The 16,890-nt window shown below is 36.6% G+C and overlaps 1 protein-coding gene across 1 annotated transcript; it reads left to right on the top strand.

Moving 5' to 3' along the window:
* Nucleotides 1–2,804: 2,804 nt before the first annotated feature.
* On the top strand, nt 2,805–15,968 carry LOC119791511 (integrin alpha-6-like). The gene is made up of 25 exons (XM_038297654.1): nt 2,805–3,013; nt 3,079–3,200; nt 5,064–5,143; nt 5,490–5,754; nt 6,077–6,196; nt 6,320–6,533; nt 7,214–7,410; nt 7,561–7,649; nt 7,717–7,844; nt 9,115–9,204; nt 9,301–9,365; nt 9,546–9,685; nt 9,773–9,919; nt 10,028–10,149; nt 10,251–10,407; nt 12,621–12,701; nt 12,785–12,864; nt 12,950–13,024; nt 13,137–13,239; nt 13,315–13,491; nt 13,575–13,676; nt 13,773–13,883; nt 14,270–14,374; nt 14,798–14,923; nt 15,770–15,968. Exons 1-25 carry the CDS (start codon nt 2,844–2,846, stop codon nt 15,851–15,853), a joined length of 3,150 nt encoding a protein of 1,049 aa, XP_038153582.1. The 5' UTR covers nt 2,805–2,843; the 3' UTR covers nt 15,854–15,968.
* Nucleotides 15,969–16,890: the final 922 nt, after the last annotated feature.

The following is a 16,890-nucleotide window of genomic DNA, read 5'->3' as shown; positions in this document are numbered from 1 at the left end:
TTACAATAAGATCAAGCAAGAGACAGCTTAAAAGAAAAAATAAAGAAAATAAACCGACACTTCAAAGAACAGGAACAACGTCTGCAGCATCTATGAGAACTCTTAAATCTCCCTTTCTATTAAGCATTATGGAGCATTAGAGTTCCTAGATATTCACAAAACCTTACTGTTGACATTATGCTGCCCCATTATCATGGTTCATATTGGGGAGTCTTGTAAACAGTGGTTACTATTTGATGATTTCATTCATGGATGATAATCCAGGAGTCTTCGAATTGTTGGTTTTACCTAGTTACAAAACATTTCAGTAAAAATCTGATGACAATGGGCCGAGGTTTCTCCAAAGATGTCTCTGGGTCTCAGGTTATTTGTGCCCCTTTCAGTTAAATTTTAATGATTTAACTTCAGCTTGTCACTGAAGATGCTTTCCACAAAAAGATGCTTTCCTTCTTGTCTCTCTTGATATCTGGCTTCTTCAGAAACAGAGATCAGACTTTTACTGATTTCCTCCCTAACAGTTCTAATCTTGCTTCAGCTGTTTAAGTAGTTTAAGTCTGATTTTCTTAGAGCGTCAAAGCCATTTTAGTCATTTCCAAGCTAATCTTGAGATCATAGACATGCAGTGAGAGTCCATCAACCCATTTATTAGATACATTCATGGTGATCTGGACTCAACTTTTAAAAGCTGTCTCCTGTTCTGCAAGTAAAGTCTTGAAAAAAATCTGTTGTCCCCCTAGGTCACCCACTTTAGTCATGGTGACATATTCCTCAGTTGTGGTATTTGAGGCTAACGGAGGCATGTTTAGGTCCTTTAGCCTGATTTACTGCGGACACAACGGATTTTGTTAAAATTGTTTCAGTAGTTCTTCTCTATAATAAGGTCAAAACTGAGGTAGGAGGTGCAAAAGCCTCTGTGTGATAGTCATGCAGGTGGTATCCTAAAAGGATGACCAAAATAATCCTCAGGAAAAATTTATTTGTTGAGCTGGAAAAGAGAAATGGTTTCCTGCTTGCCTTGGCATTGAAGTTAAAACCCAGTTGTGATGAAATATCTGTTGGGCCTTAAACCATGATTATAGTTGTGGACGTTGAGGACGAATGTCCATGTTTCATTTTAACATATTCACTGGACTAGAGGGGGCAGTTTTGCCCCACAGTGCTGCTCTCCTATTAAAGCAAAAACTCACTCCAAAAGACACTCCTCAGAAGTGTGCCTTGACAAAAGCACCACACCACACCGGCTCTCTTTCTATTTCCGTAAAGCTCCCAGGGGTTCACATTCGGAGAGAAAACCTTCATGGAAAGATAGGCCCAAGGTCTCCAGACTGACAAAGGTTAAGTTGTGATGGCTGACATTTTTAGAACTGAACTGCTGCTAAACAGGCCATTTGCAATATCTATCTCTGAGTTTCAGAAGCTTTAGATGCTGACTGGAGCCTCCAAATGAAGACCTTTGGAGGCTCCCAGCCCTTCCCCTTCACTCTGCTGTGAGGCTGTTGTTAAGCTGCTAAGTGCTGCAGGAAAGGAGGGAAGGGCTTAAGGGAAGTTTGCAGATCTGGCAACATTAGGGACAGATTTGCCAGTTGAACAATATGTCTTTTGACGGTTTTGATCATTTTATAAGTTCACTGTTGAGTAAAGACAAAGCTAAAAAGATGGATCGCATGGTACACTATGCTGCAGCAACGTGTTCGAGTTAAAAAACAAAGCTAAAACAAGCTTTATTTCACTAGGGGTTTAAACACTGATCTAACGCTAACATACATTGGTTTTCTCATATGCTCATTACAAATTATGACCAAAAGTAAATTTATGGGCATCCTAATGTCTGCTCACCTCTAGCTTGATCAAAGACTAAGAATCAGTTACCTAAAGGTTTTTGTTTCCTGATTAACCAAATCATTTAATAAAATATTATTTGGCAAAATAAGATTTTATTCACCTCTAGGATTTGCTTTGTGAATTGCTTGTTTAAAACATTCCAATTGATGTAAATTAGTTAAAGGCTAATTTGATTACTTTCCAAAAATTCTGGAGATAATTCTCAAACATAAAATCCATGCCAAAATGTGATATCATTACAACATTATGGTTTCCAAACACGTTCTTTCTTCTTCTTGGTACATAGTAGTTTAGTTTAGTTGAGTTTGAATTTATTTCGTATATGTGAAGAATTATCTGTTTAATCATTTACTGTTCTAACACACAGCCAGTAGGGCGTGTGTTCATAAACAATATGACAGTCTGAATATTATCTGACTGAATAACATATTTACCACCCCTACTGGGGTGGATAATACATGTATTAAAGTTCTACAGCATATCCTATTACTTTAAATAATGTCTGACATCAATGAGACTTTATTGATGAATCATTGCATTAGCTGCACATTCTTACAGTATTTATCTTTATACAAACACTAGGAGGTACCAGAGGATCCATTTTTCTGATTTTTGGACATGATACATTCATGATGTTGTGTGCATACAGTTTTAACAAGTTCATAAAAACTTTCACTGTTTTTTAACAATAGTGAGTTGTTATTAGATTTTAGTTTTACAAGGCCTTGTTAATCTGTGGAGCACAATCAAACAAGCATCTGACCTCTGAGTGCGTCTCAAGTTTAAATTGCACAGATGGGTTAATATTAACGAAGGCTATAAGCTCAGAGGCCAGACAACCTTGTTACAGTAAAGATACTTCTCAAGCCACCACACCTTCTTTTACTATTTGCTGTGTAAGCCAATTAACAGCTGGCCTATCCCTTTTATGAAGGTTTATGATTCACTGCCACTCTCTGACAGCTCAGTGTGAGAAATAAGTGAATTCAGACCACAGGATCATGGCAACAAGTTGGTATATTGTGTCCCTGTGGATATTTTGGAAGATCTTTAATGTTGCAGCTTTTAACCTGGACACCCAGAATATATTGCTAAAACAAGGAGATCCAGGCACTTTGTTTGGATTTTCTGTTGCTTTCCATCAGCAGCAAAGCCCTTCCAGAAGAAATCTGTGAGTAACGCTTATTTATGTTGTTGTTTCAGATATGTACCTTATCGCTTTGCTTTTTTTTTTAGATTACTTGTTGGAGCTCCACGGGCAAAACATCAGAATCAAGTAAATGTTACAGGAGTTGTTTACAGTTGTGATCTGGATTCAACATCTGAACGCTGTCAGCCAATCGAGTTTAACAGTGAAGGTTAGTTTGTTTTCTTTCTTTTTTTATGATTTCTTCGAGTCATCTCTGCTTGAATTTGTTTTAAAGTTTATATGAATACAGTTCTTTTTTTAGTTTCACTTTTTTTTTTATTCACACTTTGATTTAGGATTTCTCTACAAAAAATAGAACAGCTCTTTTAATGAACCCAAAGTAACAAAAAAAATCCCATATTGTAGAAGTCCAAACTAGAGTCAATTGTTAAGAGGAATAAGGTGTGTCTTACTTAATAGGTCAGTTTTATAATAAAATGCTTTATTTCTCATACAGTTGTAACTACATATTTACTTAAACATTTTAATGAGACACAACCTATTTCTCATGTCCTCTGACATCATGAGTCAAACATTTTCCTATCTTAGGCTTATTTTAGGCTGCTAGGATGGACAAATCTATTAATGTTTACCTAATCCTAGAATAATACAAGAATTATTATCTTGAGACAATGTCAAGGACAAAAAGTTCAGATTCATACTAAGATACATACATAAAATCATAATGAATTTATAGGAAATGCAAATAAAATGATAGTCATGTTCTGTTAATCTAATATAAGGCTTTAAATATACTTTAAATATATGTCTACGCTGTGGACATATATTTAAAGTTATTGTTATGGGATGCATTAAAATACAGTTTACAATGCCAGGTGGTAAAAAAAACTTATCTATTGAAGCCCATGAAGTCACTGACTTTGCAGCAAATTTATCTAAGAATTTCTCTACAATCCCACATGACACGATGCTGCTGTTCCTCAGGGATGAGGTGAGTGAGCATTTAAGATGAGATGCAACCTTTAAGGGAAAAGACCGGTCACATTCAGAATACAAACTTCTGAATGTACTTTAAATACGAAATCATGACATACTTTTCAATAAATGATCAATGTTTTTAATTAAGAGTAATTTCATTGGAATTAACTTTATGGATACATCCATGTTTGTCAAAGAACACTACTGCCACCTATTGGTTTGCAACATCACAGTGTGGTATCGGCAGTTGAGTAAGTTCCATCTGGTGTTTGTCACAATGCGCTATTATCCATGATGGTGATGACCAGTGCACTATGTGAAGCAAACAGTACGATTAATGACGTGTTTTTTCTCTGGCCAGAAGTTTGATGGCAAATCCTCCCTCTTCAAGTTGGTAATCCGACGACGAACCTGTGGTGGATCATGAATTGGAAAGTTGAAATAACTGTTTTTTTTTTTCACTTTTACTTGATGTATTACAACTTTTAACTGCCATGCACGTGGGCATTGTCAGTTTAACTATAGCCCTCTCGAAATCTTAAATAATTGTTGTTGATTGCAGATGTGTCTAGTAGCTCCCATTGATGCAAAAAAAGTACCGGTAAGCACTTGGAATGGGGCTAGGCTTAGTACACCGTGACATCACTGCCGGAAGATGTCAGTAGTGAGGTGTTACTATATGTGGGCAAAAATGGCCGTTCCCGGAGGTGATCGCACCGAAAAATATTGTTTTTATTTTTTTACTGATTAACGCTAAATTCATTAAATCACTGCAAACATATTAGTTTTGGGTATAAATAAAGACCCATTGGTTATTCCTTACTGACTGGACTTTTGCTTTCAGCAAATGGATCAAACTACTAATCCAGTTTTCCAAATTTGAAATTTATTTCACTATTTTTGCTTTTTTGTGGTATTATAATATTGAGATGCAATATTTAGAATATAGAATTCAAAAGATTTAATTTACTGTAAAAAAAATCTGAAAGCAGCCATTTTTCATTATATCATGAGAACCTTAATTTAAGTGAAAAGTGTTTTTTTTTATCCATTTTGATTGCAATTGAATTAACTACATCAATGTTTTTTGTAGAGTTTCTTGATAGTAAATACGTAAACAACCAGTGGATGGGAATTAAAGTCACAAGCCAAGGTCATGGAAGAAATGTATTGGTAAGAAAATCTTAAATGTTTGTGATAGTATCAGGTTAATTTAGGATCAGTTTTAGTTTTTTTTGTGTATGTGTGTATGTGTTTTTGGTATCACTCTTGATCCTACTTTCCCCTCGATGCATCAAGCACACTCAGTTTATGCTGTGTCAGGTCTTTTAGTTTATGTTGTTTTACCTTTATCTAAACATTTTGTCAAGTTTTTTACGTTTTGTTAAACTACATTAAGTGTATAATCTAAAAGTATCTATACTTTTCAAGGAAACTTAGGTGAACTGCTGCCATTTTGGTGATTAAATAAATGTAAAAAGCAATAAGCAGGTTTTAAACTGGTATCATCTCTTTCCAGGTTTGTGCTCACCGATATCAGGAGGGGAGTTCAAGCCAATACTCCCCCAATGTGCTGACTGGTCAGTGCTACCTTCTAGGAGATGACCTGCAAGTTGGGGCAAAAGAGAGGAGTTGGAGGAGGGTAGTTTGTGATCTTGAACACCTGAGCAGACGGCAAAAGAACCAGGACTGGTTTGCATACTGCCAACAGGGTCATGGAGCAGCTTTTGCAAAGGATAACACTTCATTGCTAATTGGAGCGCCAGGGGCTTACCAGTGGAAAGGTATATGAAAAATACTGTAGTAGGCTGAAGTGCTACATGTATGCCACCTGAAGTGGACTTCAGCTTTGAAACATATATTTATATTTTGAATGAATAGAATTATGCTTTTTACATCATTTATATTTTTCCACATATAGTTTATAGTAATAGACCCATTTATATTTAATTTCACTAATGCAAGATTAGAATATAGAATATAGATGCAGCATTGACTTTAATCAGAAGTATTTCTATTTTCTTTTTCTTTGTACCCATTACAATTTGTTAATAGTTTCAAAGAAATGTGTGATAAGATTTAATAATTGTTTGAAATGTTTCGAAGGTATTGTACGAATGGAGCATTTGGATGACTTGGACTTTGACAGTGAAAGGCCATGTGAAACTGGTGATATTGACCAGTTTAACCATAAACTGATTCCTCTCCGGAGAACCAGCTACCTTGGTCAGTTATATACATCGTCAATTTTTTCTGACTTTTCTGATGAATTCATGAAGACTCATATTTACTTTCAGGTTAAAATTTGGTGTAAAATTTCAGCCAAACGGCCTTCCTTTCTGCTCCCAGGGTTTTCTGTAGACTCTGGAATGACCCTCCTCAAACAGGGGGAGCTGACAATCGTATCAGGAGCTCCCAGAGGGGGTTACAGCGGCCAGGTGGCGTTCATGAAGACAGACCCTTTGGCCAAGAGAAATCTGTCTGTGGAGCTGGTTCTGTCAGGGCCTGGTTTGGCCTCCTCCTTTGGTTATGATGTGGCAGTGCTGGATCTTAATAATGACGGGTAAATTTGAGACTTTAAATCTGAGGTGACAGTGGTGTCGGCAGTGGTGTCGGGTGAAAGAGTTTGCCCTACAACTGAAGGTAACTTCAGCCGCATTGCCTGCTGATGGAGGTCAGAGGGCCCAGTGGCACCAGTGTGGCAGCCTCACTCCCGTCACTGAGCCCCAGAGCAGCTACAGTGCAGCCTGCCACCATCAGTGTGTGTGAATGGGTGAATGACTGAATGTAGAGTAAAGCACTTTGATGAAGTAACCTTACTTAAAAAAACACTATATAAGTACAGGACATTTACTTTAAACTAATCTAGGGGATTCCCCATCCCACATGTGAGTGGTTTCAAGACTGAGATTGGTTGATTTTTCTCTATTATTATTTTTTTCATCATTTTTTAGTTTGATTGTTTGTTGTAACATAAAATGTAATGTTTTTGTTTGGTTTTAAAAATGTATGGATGAGTTTTTATTGTATTTAGATCAATTTCTTTTTTGAAGTCTTACTATAGCCATCCAATTCACACCTTCTGTAAATTTGATCGACTACATTCTGTTTTTAGTGCTGTTGGAGCCTCAGTTTCTTTGCTTATACTGTCCTTACAATAGTATTTAGTTGGGGTCTGAACTAAAAACATGAGACATACAGTAATTGAAGTATAACACCTGTTGTTTATGTTTGTTTGAGCAGCTGGGATGATCTTGCTGTTGGAGCACCAGAGTTCTTTGTGAAAGACGGTAAAATTGGAGGAGCAGTTTTCATCTTTATTAATACTGAAGGAAAAAACTGGGAGAAAATTGTTCCCATCCAACTTCATGGCAACGCAGACTCCATGTTTGGACTTGCAGTGGAAAATATCGGCGACATTAACCGCGATGGTTATGGAGGTCAAGATGTTTTATCTTTTGATCCTGAATATAAGAATACTGATATGTAATAAAGTTTGCCGATTAACAATAGACATTGGGTACCTCAAAGCCTCATATTTATTCACCACTGAGGTGAAAATTAAGTTAATCTTTCATATTTTCTGACAGATATTGCAGTTGGGGCACCATATGATAACTCTGGTCGAGTGTATCTGTACTATGGATCACCTAGTGGTATCAACAAAAAAACGGCACAGGTATGTTTAATTAGATCGTTATCTAAATCTAAAATATCCCAACATTGAGCTTAGTTCTTTTCTCCAGGTACTTTCACCAGGTTTGAAGACAGTAAGTCTTTTTGGATATTCACTAAGCGGTAACCTGGACATGGATAACAATGATTACCCTGATCTGGCTGTAGGCTCCCTGTCAGACCATGTTTTTGTTTTCAGGTAAAAATTAAGAATACTCAAGATGAAACTTTAAATGATTATTACACTGTCTATTGATAAGCACACACACACATAAATATATATATTTATATCACCATATCATATATTTTATGTCTTATTGCAACCCTTGTGTTCTTTTGATATTCCAAACCTTCCTTAGCATGTTTTTGTTTGTTCTTATTCATTTTCTTCTTTTCATCTATCTTGCCTATAACTCTACATTCAGTCTGAAGCTATGAAAATGTACTTACTATACTTCTTTTATATTTAGACTTTTCTTATGTCAAACTGATCTCTTTATCAGAGTCATTATCTGAGTGAACATATGAATACAAATAAAGAAATTCATAATCCTTTTACTGAGAGAAAAGCTATTCAAAACAAATTGGCTCCGTGTCAAAAAGTAACTATAACTTAAACTGCTTGAAGCAAGTTTTGCAGCAAGAACTGCTGTCAAGTGCTTGTGTTTTTTTGTCCATTTTTATTTTGTGGATTTGCTTAAATTCAAATACATTGGAGGTTTTTTTAACCATAAACAGTCTACCTACTGCCACGCCTCAGAACCTACACTATATATACATCAAGAATTTGAACAACTTAGAGCCATTTTCAGAAATTGACTTCCTGTTTTGTTTTGGATCATTAAGCGACATCATAAGCAAGTATGTTTAAATATCAGGTCCTGAACTGATGGCCAGATGTGACTGAGAAATGTGTGACAGTTCTTATTGTGTCCTTTTGCTGAAATGCTGTGCAGGATTATCCCTAGACGCCCCATGTTGTTTCATCTGTTAGGCGAATATTTTCCCCAAAGGTTTTTAGAACTATCAAACGATGTAAAAGGGACCATTGTGTTTTTGCTATGCAGTTTTAACCTGAGAACTTTGCCAGTTTCCATTCTTCAGTTTTTTTTTTTTTTGCTTTAAACTGGCTCTAAATGTGCTGCTCTGAAATCCCAGAGTCTTAGATGTGCCAACATGATCCTCTCAAAGATCTGATTTTCGTCTGTTTCTGTTTTTTTTTAATTGGACCAAGCAATAATATGTTGCTTTTTTAGATGTAATTCTTCATTATGCTTTAATTTATCAGAGAGCTCTGTTTAAGTGATTCTTAAAATGCAAATGTTTTAATTTAAGGTTGTTTTGTCTAAAATGTTTTCAATGATCTGAATGTTTGTGACAAAAAGCTAAAAAGACAAGAAACCTATAAAGAGGAAAATACTTGTTGATGATGCCAGTTGTTTATTTAAAATTATCTTCCCCCGTCACAGAGCTAAGCCGGTGGTCAGTTTCATCCCCTCTCTTAACATAACACCAAGTCAAATAGACATAATGAAGGAAGGCTGCGATAAACGAACATGGTAAGAAATTGATATAAAATGAGAAAAATGCATTTAATGTCTCCAGGTGTATTCAGATTGACTTTTAATCCTGTACATATTTGCACAAACTTAAAGTTCTTTTTCAGGTCATTCATGCTTTTCTTACACATCATATCCAGCGTCTTTTAACCCAAAACTGAGTGAGTGGCCCTATTGATTGTTTGTTTGCAACTCTGGATTTAAACAAGTTGCTATTTGACTCCAAATAGCTGTTCACTTTGTGTAAAAATAGAATATACTCTTTAATCACTATAGTTTTATTTTGATTTAAAAGAGTAATACTGACTTATCTAATAAATGCTTTTATTGTTATTTCACAGTGCTCAACTACACTTTCAAAGCTGACTATGGTCAGAAGAGTTCCAGACCCAGAGTTATCCTCAAAGGTTCTGCCCAAAGAAACCTGGAGCTGCCGAGACAACAAAAACAAATCTGTACTCGCATACAGCTCCATCTTCTGGTTCTGTTTCAGTAAATTTTAGATTGCATTAAGGAGCTCTGCCTAAAACTCTCAACAGAAAACTATAAGAAAGCTTTTCTGTTTTAGAGAGACATTAAGGACAAACTGCGAAGCATCCCGGTCTCTGTGACCTTGTCTCTGTGGAAATCTACTGAAACAACCTCAGGGAGTTCAGATCAGTCCAACATGGATCCTGTCCTGAACATCTACGGCCAAAGCACTGCTGTGGCTGAGGTAAAGCTGTTTAAGGATACAGCTGTACAGTAGTAAAAAGCCTTTAGAAGAATGATGGTTAAAATAAAGAGGTAATTTCTGCTTGCTGTTTTCCTTTTTTTTCCACAGATTACTCTAATAAATCAGGGTTGTGGCAGTGACAACCTCTGCCAGAGCAATCTAGAGTTAAACTACAAGTTCTGCTCAAGAAAGACACAAAATGACCAAAATATTTTCCAATCACTTGTTGGGTAATCAGAAATATCCCCACTAACGAAACACAGAGGTTGAAAGAACATAAAAGCTCACCTCTCTGAAGGTGAGGAAGACTAAACTTATACTGTCCTTCCAGAGATGATGGTGTCGCTGTCATCACTCCTTCGGGTGAAGAAATTGCTTTGGAGATTACTGTGACAAACAGAGATGGGGATGATGCACATCAGTGTCACTCCGTCATTATGCTCCCAGATACGGTGCGCTATTCATCGGTTTTGTCCAGTGGAGGAGAGGTGAGTATAAACTAACAACACTGGGAATAAAAAGGTTTCTCTGTTGGTTTTCTTCTAAAACAAACTGTTTATCAAACACAATACTGCCCACATTATTCATTACCCTAAACCTTTTTCACATTATGTCACTTTAAAACCACAAACTTCAATGTAATGTACTGATTTTATTGACAGACCACTGATCTCTGTTTATTCAGTGGATTGCTGATAGGCCGTTGGCAGTATGGAGTGAAGTCACCAGCCGCCATATTGGTACTCTCTAGCTAGACCAGTCAGAATGCAAACAATACGTGCGCTACAGCATCGAACAACAATGATATTCTCATTTTCAGGGGGGCTTAAGATTTTTAAAACTAAAATAAAGTCATTACTTTCGCACACATTTGCTGTCTCATATCCTCAGTACTGTCATTTATGGTTTAAAAAATGGACACATCACATTGTCTATGCAGTATGAAGTCAATTTATTCTATAGATCAGGTAATATAACATGTCATAAAAATACATCACAACAAAATGTATCTGTTATTGGCACATAGTAATACTGTGGTCAGATGTTAAGAATATTACACACACCATCTGATGATGCGACAAAAGTGCTAAATTGATGATGTACTTGTAATATACATCTATTGATTACGTTGTTATGGTAATGGCATTACATTACAGGCATTTTATGCCGCAACTTTGTGAAAGTGTGGAGTCCTAAAATGGCGGCAGGGGACTTCAGTTTTTTTCAGTGTATCAGCAATGCAGTGAATAGAGATCAGAGTAATAGAACAACAGAGAGGCTCATACTTGGAAGTGTTTTTTTCCTCAGTCGAGGGTGACTATTCTGTAACTTTTATCTGTCTCATCATTAACTCCTACTAGCTTCCTTGAAACTGCAGGGGAAAAAAAGCATTTTCATGATAAGATACCACCCTTGCCATGTTATATTGTGGTAGGGTTGGTTTTCCGTCACACATGGCGTTTTTCATGACGATCACTAAGCTGAAAATTCTCACGTCTTGTTTCCCATTTGTTGGAGTTTTTGGAGAACTGCAAACTGAAGACCTCGTGGGTTTCTTTCAACTAAGCTTTTTTTGAGCGTCTTGGCTGCTTCTCTGCTTTATGCCCTCCTCACCCGCCCTGTGAGTTTGGGTAGATGGTCTTTCCTTGTGAAGTTTCCATTTATGACCGACCTATTCTATTTTTGGATGGTTCATTAAACAGCAGTTTGTGAGATATTCAAAGCCTGGGTTGTTCTTTTATAACCCAAAGCTGTGAAAAGTCATCATAACTTCATCCCAAACATCTGCTCTGTCTACAGATGTGTTCTAACAAACATCGGAGGCCTTTACAGTACAGTTGGATTTACAATGATGACTTCTAAAGACTGTTGAATCCTCTGGGTTTTTCATTTCTATGAAATCATTGGTTCTACCCGCCTGTCCTTGCAGGGTCACTGGGAGCCTCTAGGGAGCTTCTCCAGTAGTCACTACGTGAGGGAAGGGGTACAGGCTGAACAAGTTTCCCGCCTGTCATAGAAAAACTGAGAGCCACACAGTATCACACTTTTTTTGGGGCGACAGTGGCGTAGGGTGTAGGAGTTTGCCCTGAAATAGAAGGATTGAAGGTTCAAGCCAGTGTAGTGTGTCCTTGGGCAAGACACTTCACCTGCATTGTCAACTGATGGTGGTCAGAGGGCCTGGTGGTGCCAGTGTATGACGGCCCCGCTTTTGTCAGTGAGCCCCAGGGCAGCTGTGGCTACAATGTAGCCACCATCAGTGTCTTAGTGTGTGCGTGAATAGGTGAATGACTGAATGTAGTGTAAAGTGTCGCTTTGGTCAAGTCTCCTGACTTGAAGAAGTGCTATATAAGTACAGGCCATTTACCATTCTTATTCAAAAAGACAATTATAACCAGCTGACTTAATATGTTTGGAGTACGGGAGGAAGCAAGAGTAAACATAGAGCGAACCCTCCCATGCATGTCATGGAAAAGCTAAATCCATTCATGTTTACATTTAAACCCTAGCTCTTCCTGCTGCAATACACCTCTGTTTAAATATGCTAGAATTAAGGGTTTTTCTTTAAAATGTGACAAAATATGAGATGCCAAAGAGGTGTAAATACTTTTGCAATCGGGTGAATGTCTGTATCAGGAATATCTAACATTTTTTCAGCATGTTCATATATATTTATGTCATAACCTATTGTTTCCATGTTTAGGAAGACATCAGCTGTACAGCCAATGACAACGGAACACTGATAGACTGCCATCTTGGAAATCCTCTCCAAAGAGACGCTGAGGTGAGAGGCATTGCTTGGTTCCCCTCATAGCTGTCAACATTTCCTAAAAACATTTTTCTATTCCTCTCATATTTGCCATTCAGGTTACCTTTCACATCATGCTAACAACATCTGGTATCACACTGAATACGAATATGGTCAATGTCACCCTGCAACTTAAAACGTATGTTGGTTTAACGGGTGGACTTCAGAGCCCTATGCTGTTCTTTGGTAATCAATAGAATAATTTTGTCATTTCTATGGCGCAGAACAAGCATACAGACGATACCGCCGGTCGAGGCATTGGCCAAAGTGGTTTTTGAGCTGGAGCTGCAAGTTTATGGGTGAGTCCACTAAGCAGCTGTTTATTGCGTTTGTGTTTTCTAATAAAAAACAATACAAATAGAAATAAATTGATTCGTGGAGAAAATCAGGCTGTTATCTTTTCCACATCAGGCAACTAAGCCCATCCCAAGTCTCACTCAGTGATATTGTGAAGGGGGAAAGTGGCATCAAGTCAATAGAGGAAATTGGCCCATCAGTTCAGTATGAATTCAGGGTGTGTTAACATCTGTATGCAATTCCAATGATCTGCTTTGCTACTCATGTTCTAACTACACCCTGTTTTTAGCAGATTACAAACCTAGGCAGGCCACTAAATTCTTTTGCAAATGCATCCCTCAACATTAATTGGCCAAAGGAGAACTCGGTGGGAAAATGGCTGCTGTACTTAGTTCACATAAGCAGTGAGGGAGTTCATGCTGTCCCTTGTAGCAGTGCTGATGAGATCAATCCACTCAAACCAGTAAAGGTAAAAAATAAAATAATTTTTCATACTTTAAGTTAAATCCAAGGACATACTGAATGTAAAATCTTTTTATGTTTGCTAATAAGGGTTGGGATGCTCCACCAAGGCAAAGACGTGAAGCAGAACTTGATGCTTTGTCAACTGATGGGCTTTCATTTCTTCCATTAAGAAGAAAATATAAAACTTTGGTGAGAAAAGATATCTGTTCTTCAGCTGTTAAGTATAATAACGAAATTAATCACTGCTATTTTCCCAAAAATAAGGAACACCTCTGTTTGTTTCAGTCATGCTCAGATGGGCTGAGATGTGTTCAGATCCACTGCCCCCTGCTAAGTCTAGACACTACTGCACGTATCGTCCTTCACTCTCGCCTTTGGAATGCAACTATGGCTGAGGTTCTTTTATTTAACAACTTTAACCAAACCATGTTATACAGAACAATATATGCTTGTATAAGTTATTTTTAAGAAGCATGAAAACAACACTGTAAGCTTTCTGTTAGGTGGGGATCTGCTAATTTAACAGTTTTTAAACTAACCTTTTAGCTATATGCATGAACACTTTCCAGTTATGCTTTTAAAACAGGTAATGAGGTTTTTCACTATGTCCACCCGTTGTAGTATTTAGTTATGGATTAGATTCTATTCCATAGGTCACAGGTAAAAAATATGAGATTTAGTGTGTGAACAATTCAAATTAATGCCTTGTTTTATTTTTGTTATTGGTTCAATTTGTTCATCAGTACTGTTTGCTTAGTCTTGTTTTCCCTCTCCTTCTTTAGGATTACAGCTCCTTTAATTACATCAGTATTGTTGTGGAAGCGTATCTAAGCCTAAGTAGATCCTTCGAGAATATTGGACTGAAACCAAAAAAAACATTTACTCGGGTAAGCATGTGTTTCACATCAAGGCAATTTAGATAAATTCCCATCAGATGACTTTTTACTAGTGTTGCACCAATACCAGTATTGGGCAGGGCCCCGATCCAGGACTAAAATGGTGGTATCAGTATTGGCAAGTACAAACAATTAGGCACTGATACCATTTGAGACCCAAAAGTTTATTCAACTATTGTCCCCTATTCCAGGTAGAGAAAGAAAAAGTTCTACTCGATTCATTTTGTATTAGTCTTTTTTTTCCTGCTTCACAAAGGTGGGCAGCAGCTTGATGGCAATTATTTTACATCCTAGTAGTATGCAGCTCACGTATCAGTGTCGGGTCCAAAAAATGGCATCGGTGCAACATTACTTTTTACAATAAAAAAACTAATTACAAAAGCATTAGTGACATTATTTTAATGTTATCTTCAGGTAAAGCTGACAGTGTTCCCTGTGAGAAAAGTTGAAATCTTGACCAAAGTTGCCTGGTGGATCATCCTTCTGACCATCCTGTCCCTGCTGCTGTGTTTGGTTTTTATTGGCTACTTATTATGGAAGGTAAGAGCTGATAAAAAAATAAAGAAATGAAGCGAATTTGTGACCACTAGTTTTAGAAAATCTATTTAAACCTTTTTTGCGTGTTTTAATTGTTTCATTGTTAATTTCACCAATTCAGTACTGTTCATTTACTAAAATGCCTTTCAACCATTGAAAGTTTTTTTTTTTTCAAATGCCTATGCTAAAACTTACTTAGAGTAACCACTATGCAAAACTACCAGTTATTATAATAATAAAACCAGCTATTCACTAAATTTTGGGCAGCATATTGTAATTTTATGAAAAGTTATTTAAATATAGACGTATTTAATGAACTTTTGATTGTCATCAGTATAGATAAAAGCAGGTTTTCAATTTAGGAGGTGACCAAAGTGACCAAGGGTGACCAAAGTGCAGACCCTCAGCCTTTCCTTTCCTTTATCAATGATTTTGTCTGGCCTGTGCACATAATTGAAAAATAAAACAAAGTTGGCGTGTCTACACAAGGGGCTAATGGGAAAGGGCAATTATATTATTATTTTTTTAATCACCCATATTTTTTTTTTTAAGTTTAAAAATCAGCACCACCATAAATACACTGTTTGTGTTCCTAAAAATGTACCAAATAAAACTCTAGACGAGGACAAAAACAACTAGCCACCAAAACTTGTGAAAATTGATTGATTGGCAACATTTGTTTGATATAAAGACACATTTTTCTGTAAAACTAAGTAACTTGTGTGTTGTTAAAATACTGCATGATTAGCTTATTGTAGAATGGGCAAAAATGTAATTTCAATATTTTTGCATATTCATTTTTTTTCCTCCAATATAAAAACTGTGATCATTTTGTCTTCTTTTTTGTAGCGGGACTGCATCCACAGCCTTGCCCATAAAAAGCAGTCGCATGTTCAAGATCTGAAAGCAGAGTTGGCTCCTCTCCAAGGTTAAAGTAAATGTCTCAAAAGTTAGATGATAATGGATAATGTTATAATTGTTTTCTGATTTCTGCTCTTCTTTTGCATCCTTTAGTATGCAACACAAATAAAAAAATGTGAAACCTTAACGTAAGCATTGTATTGACTCTTGATGTATCAAGAATATTAAAACTCAGCTGTTCCTTCAGCTATTTTTATGGAATAAAAAACAGAAAACTTTTTCCTTCAGGCTTTTATTGAAGCTGAAAATATCACCAGGTTGATAACAAAACAAAACAAACCACAACATGAAATTTGTGTTGCACTTTCACCTTGACAGGAATTGTTGCAGAAGTTATCTGAGAAACAATGAAGGACTTTCCCGAAGTTTAACACATACAAAGAAAGCTGCCGCTCAGTTACCTGGCTGCTTATCATCAAAAGCACATCATTAAAACGCATTTATCCACATGTTTAATGGAACAGCGTGTGGCGAAATGCCCACTGCTTTATCTGGAAGGCTTTACTCCAAGCTGACATTTACTTCTAATTTGCTGGGAGAGGATACAAAAATGTGATTTTCCTGTTCTGTAACAGAAGTGTCTATTTGCAGCATTTATACATTCATTTAAATGTTCAGTCGCTCCATACTCTCTCAAAAAGTCCAACCAAATGTTTACTTAAATTAACGGCTAATGATTGGCTTTACCTCAAAATAAAACATACAATTTCTTTCCACCAAATTAAAATCCTGTTCATCATTTAGAAAAACTGTTCATACACATTTTTTACGAAATACCTGACCCCTGCTAAGAAAATCTTCAGCAAATTAACATTTACATCCATTACATGTAATGCTTCCTTTGATACCAAAGCAATACATCAAGATAAAAAAAAAATATGTTTCAATAAGTTAAGAGTTTTTATTAATAGTGTCAAAGTCTGTATTTCTAAATGTCATTTAGGCTTGATCTCTTTAACACACTGCTTTTAGTTTTTATTTAGGTAACTGAAAGTTACAGTAGAGTGATGGTTCTATATTGTGATCATCATATGCTTTAAGAAGAAAAT

The sequence above is a fragment of the Cyprinodon tularosa genome, unplaced genomic scaffold, assembly GCF_016077235.1.
Source record: "Cyprinodon tularosa strain WSP-4 unplaced genomic scaffold, ASM1607723v1 ctg393, whole genome shotgun sequence".
Taxonomy (NCBI): Eukaryota; Metazoa; Chordata; class Actinopteri; order Cyprinodontiformes; family Cyprinodontidae; genus Cyprinodon; species Cyprinodon tularosa.
Note: the sequence above shows the minus strand (reverse complement) of the source record. Positions and strands in the feature narration are given on the sequence as shown.

Coding starts and splice junctions, on each gene's coding strand:
- LOC119791511 (XM_038297654.1), top strand. CDS start 2,844: ATGGCAACAAGTTGGTATATTGTGTCCCTGTGGATATTTTGGAAGATC. Junction 13,025..13,136: donor CTGGAGCTGCAAGTTTATGG/GTGAGTCCACTA, acceptor TTTCCACATCAG/GCAACTAAGCCCATCCCAAG. Junction 14,924..15,769: donor TTGGCTACTTATTATGGAAG/GTAAGAGCTGAT, acceptor TCTTTTTTGTAG/CGGGACTGCATCCACAGCCT.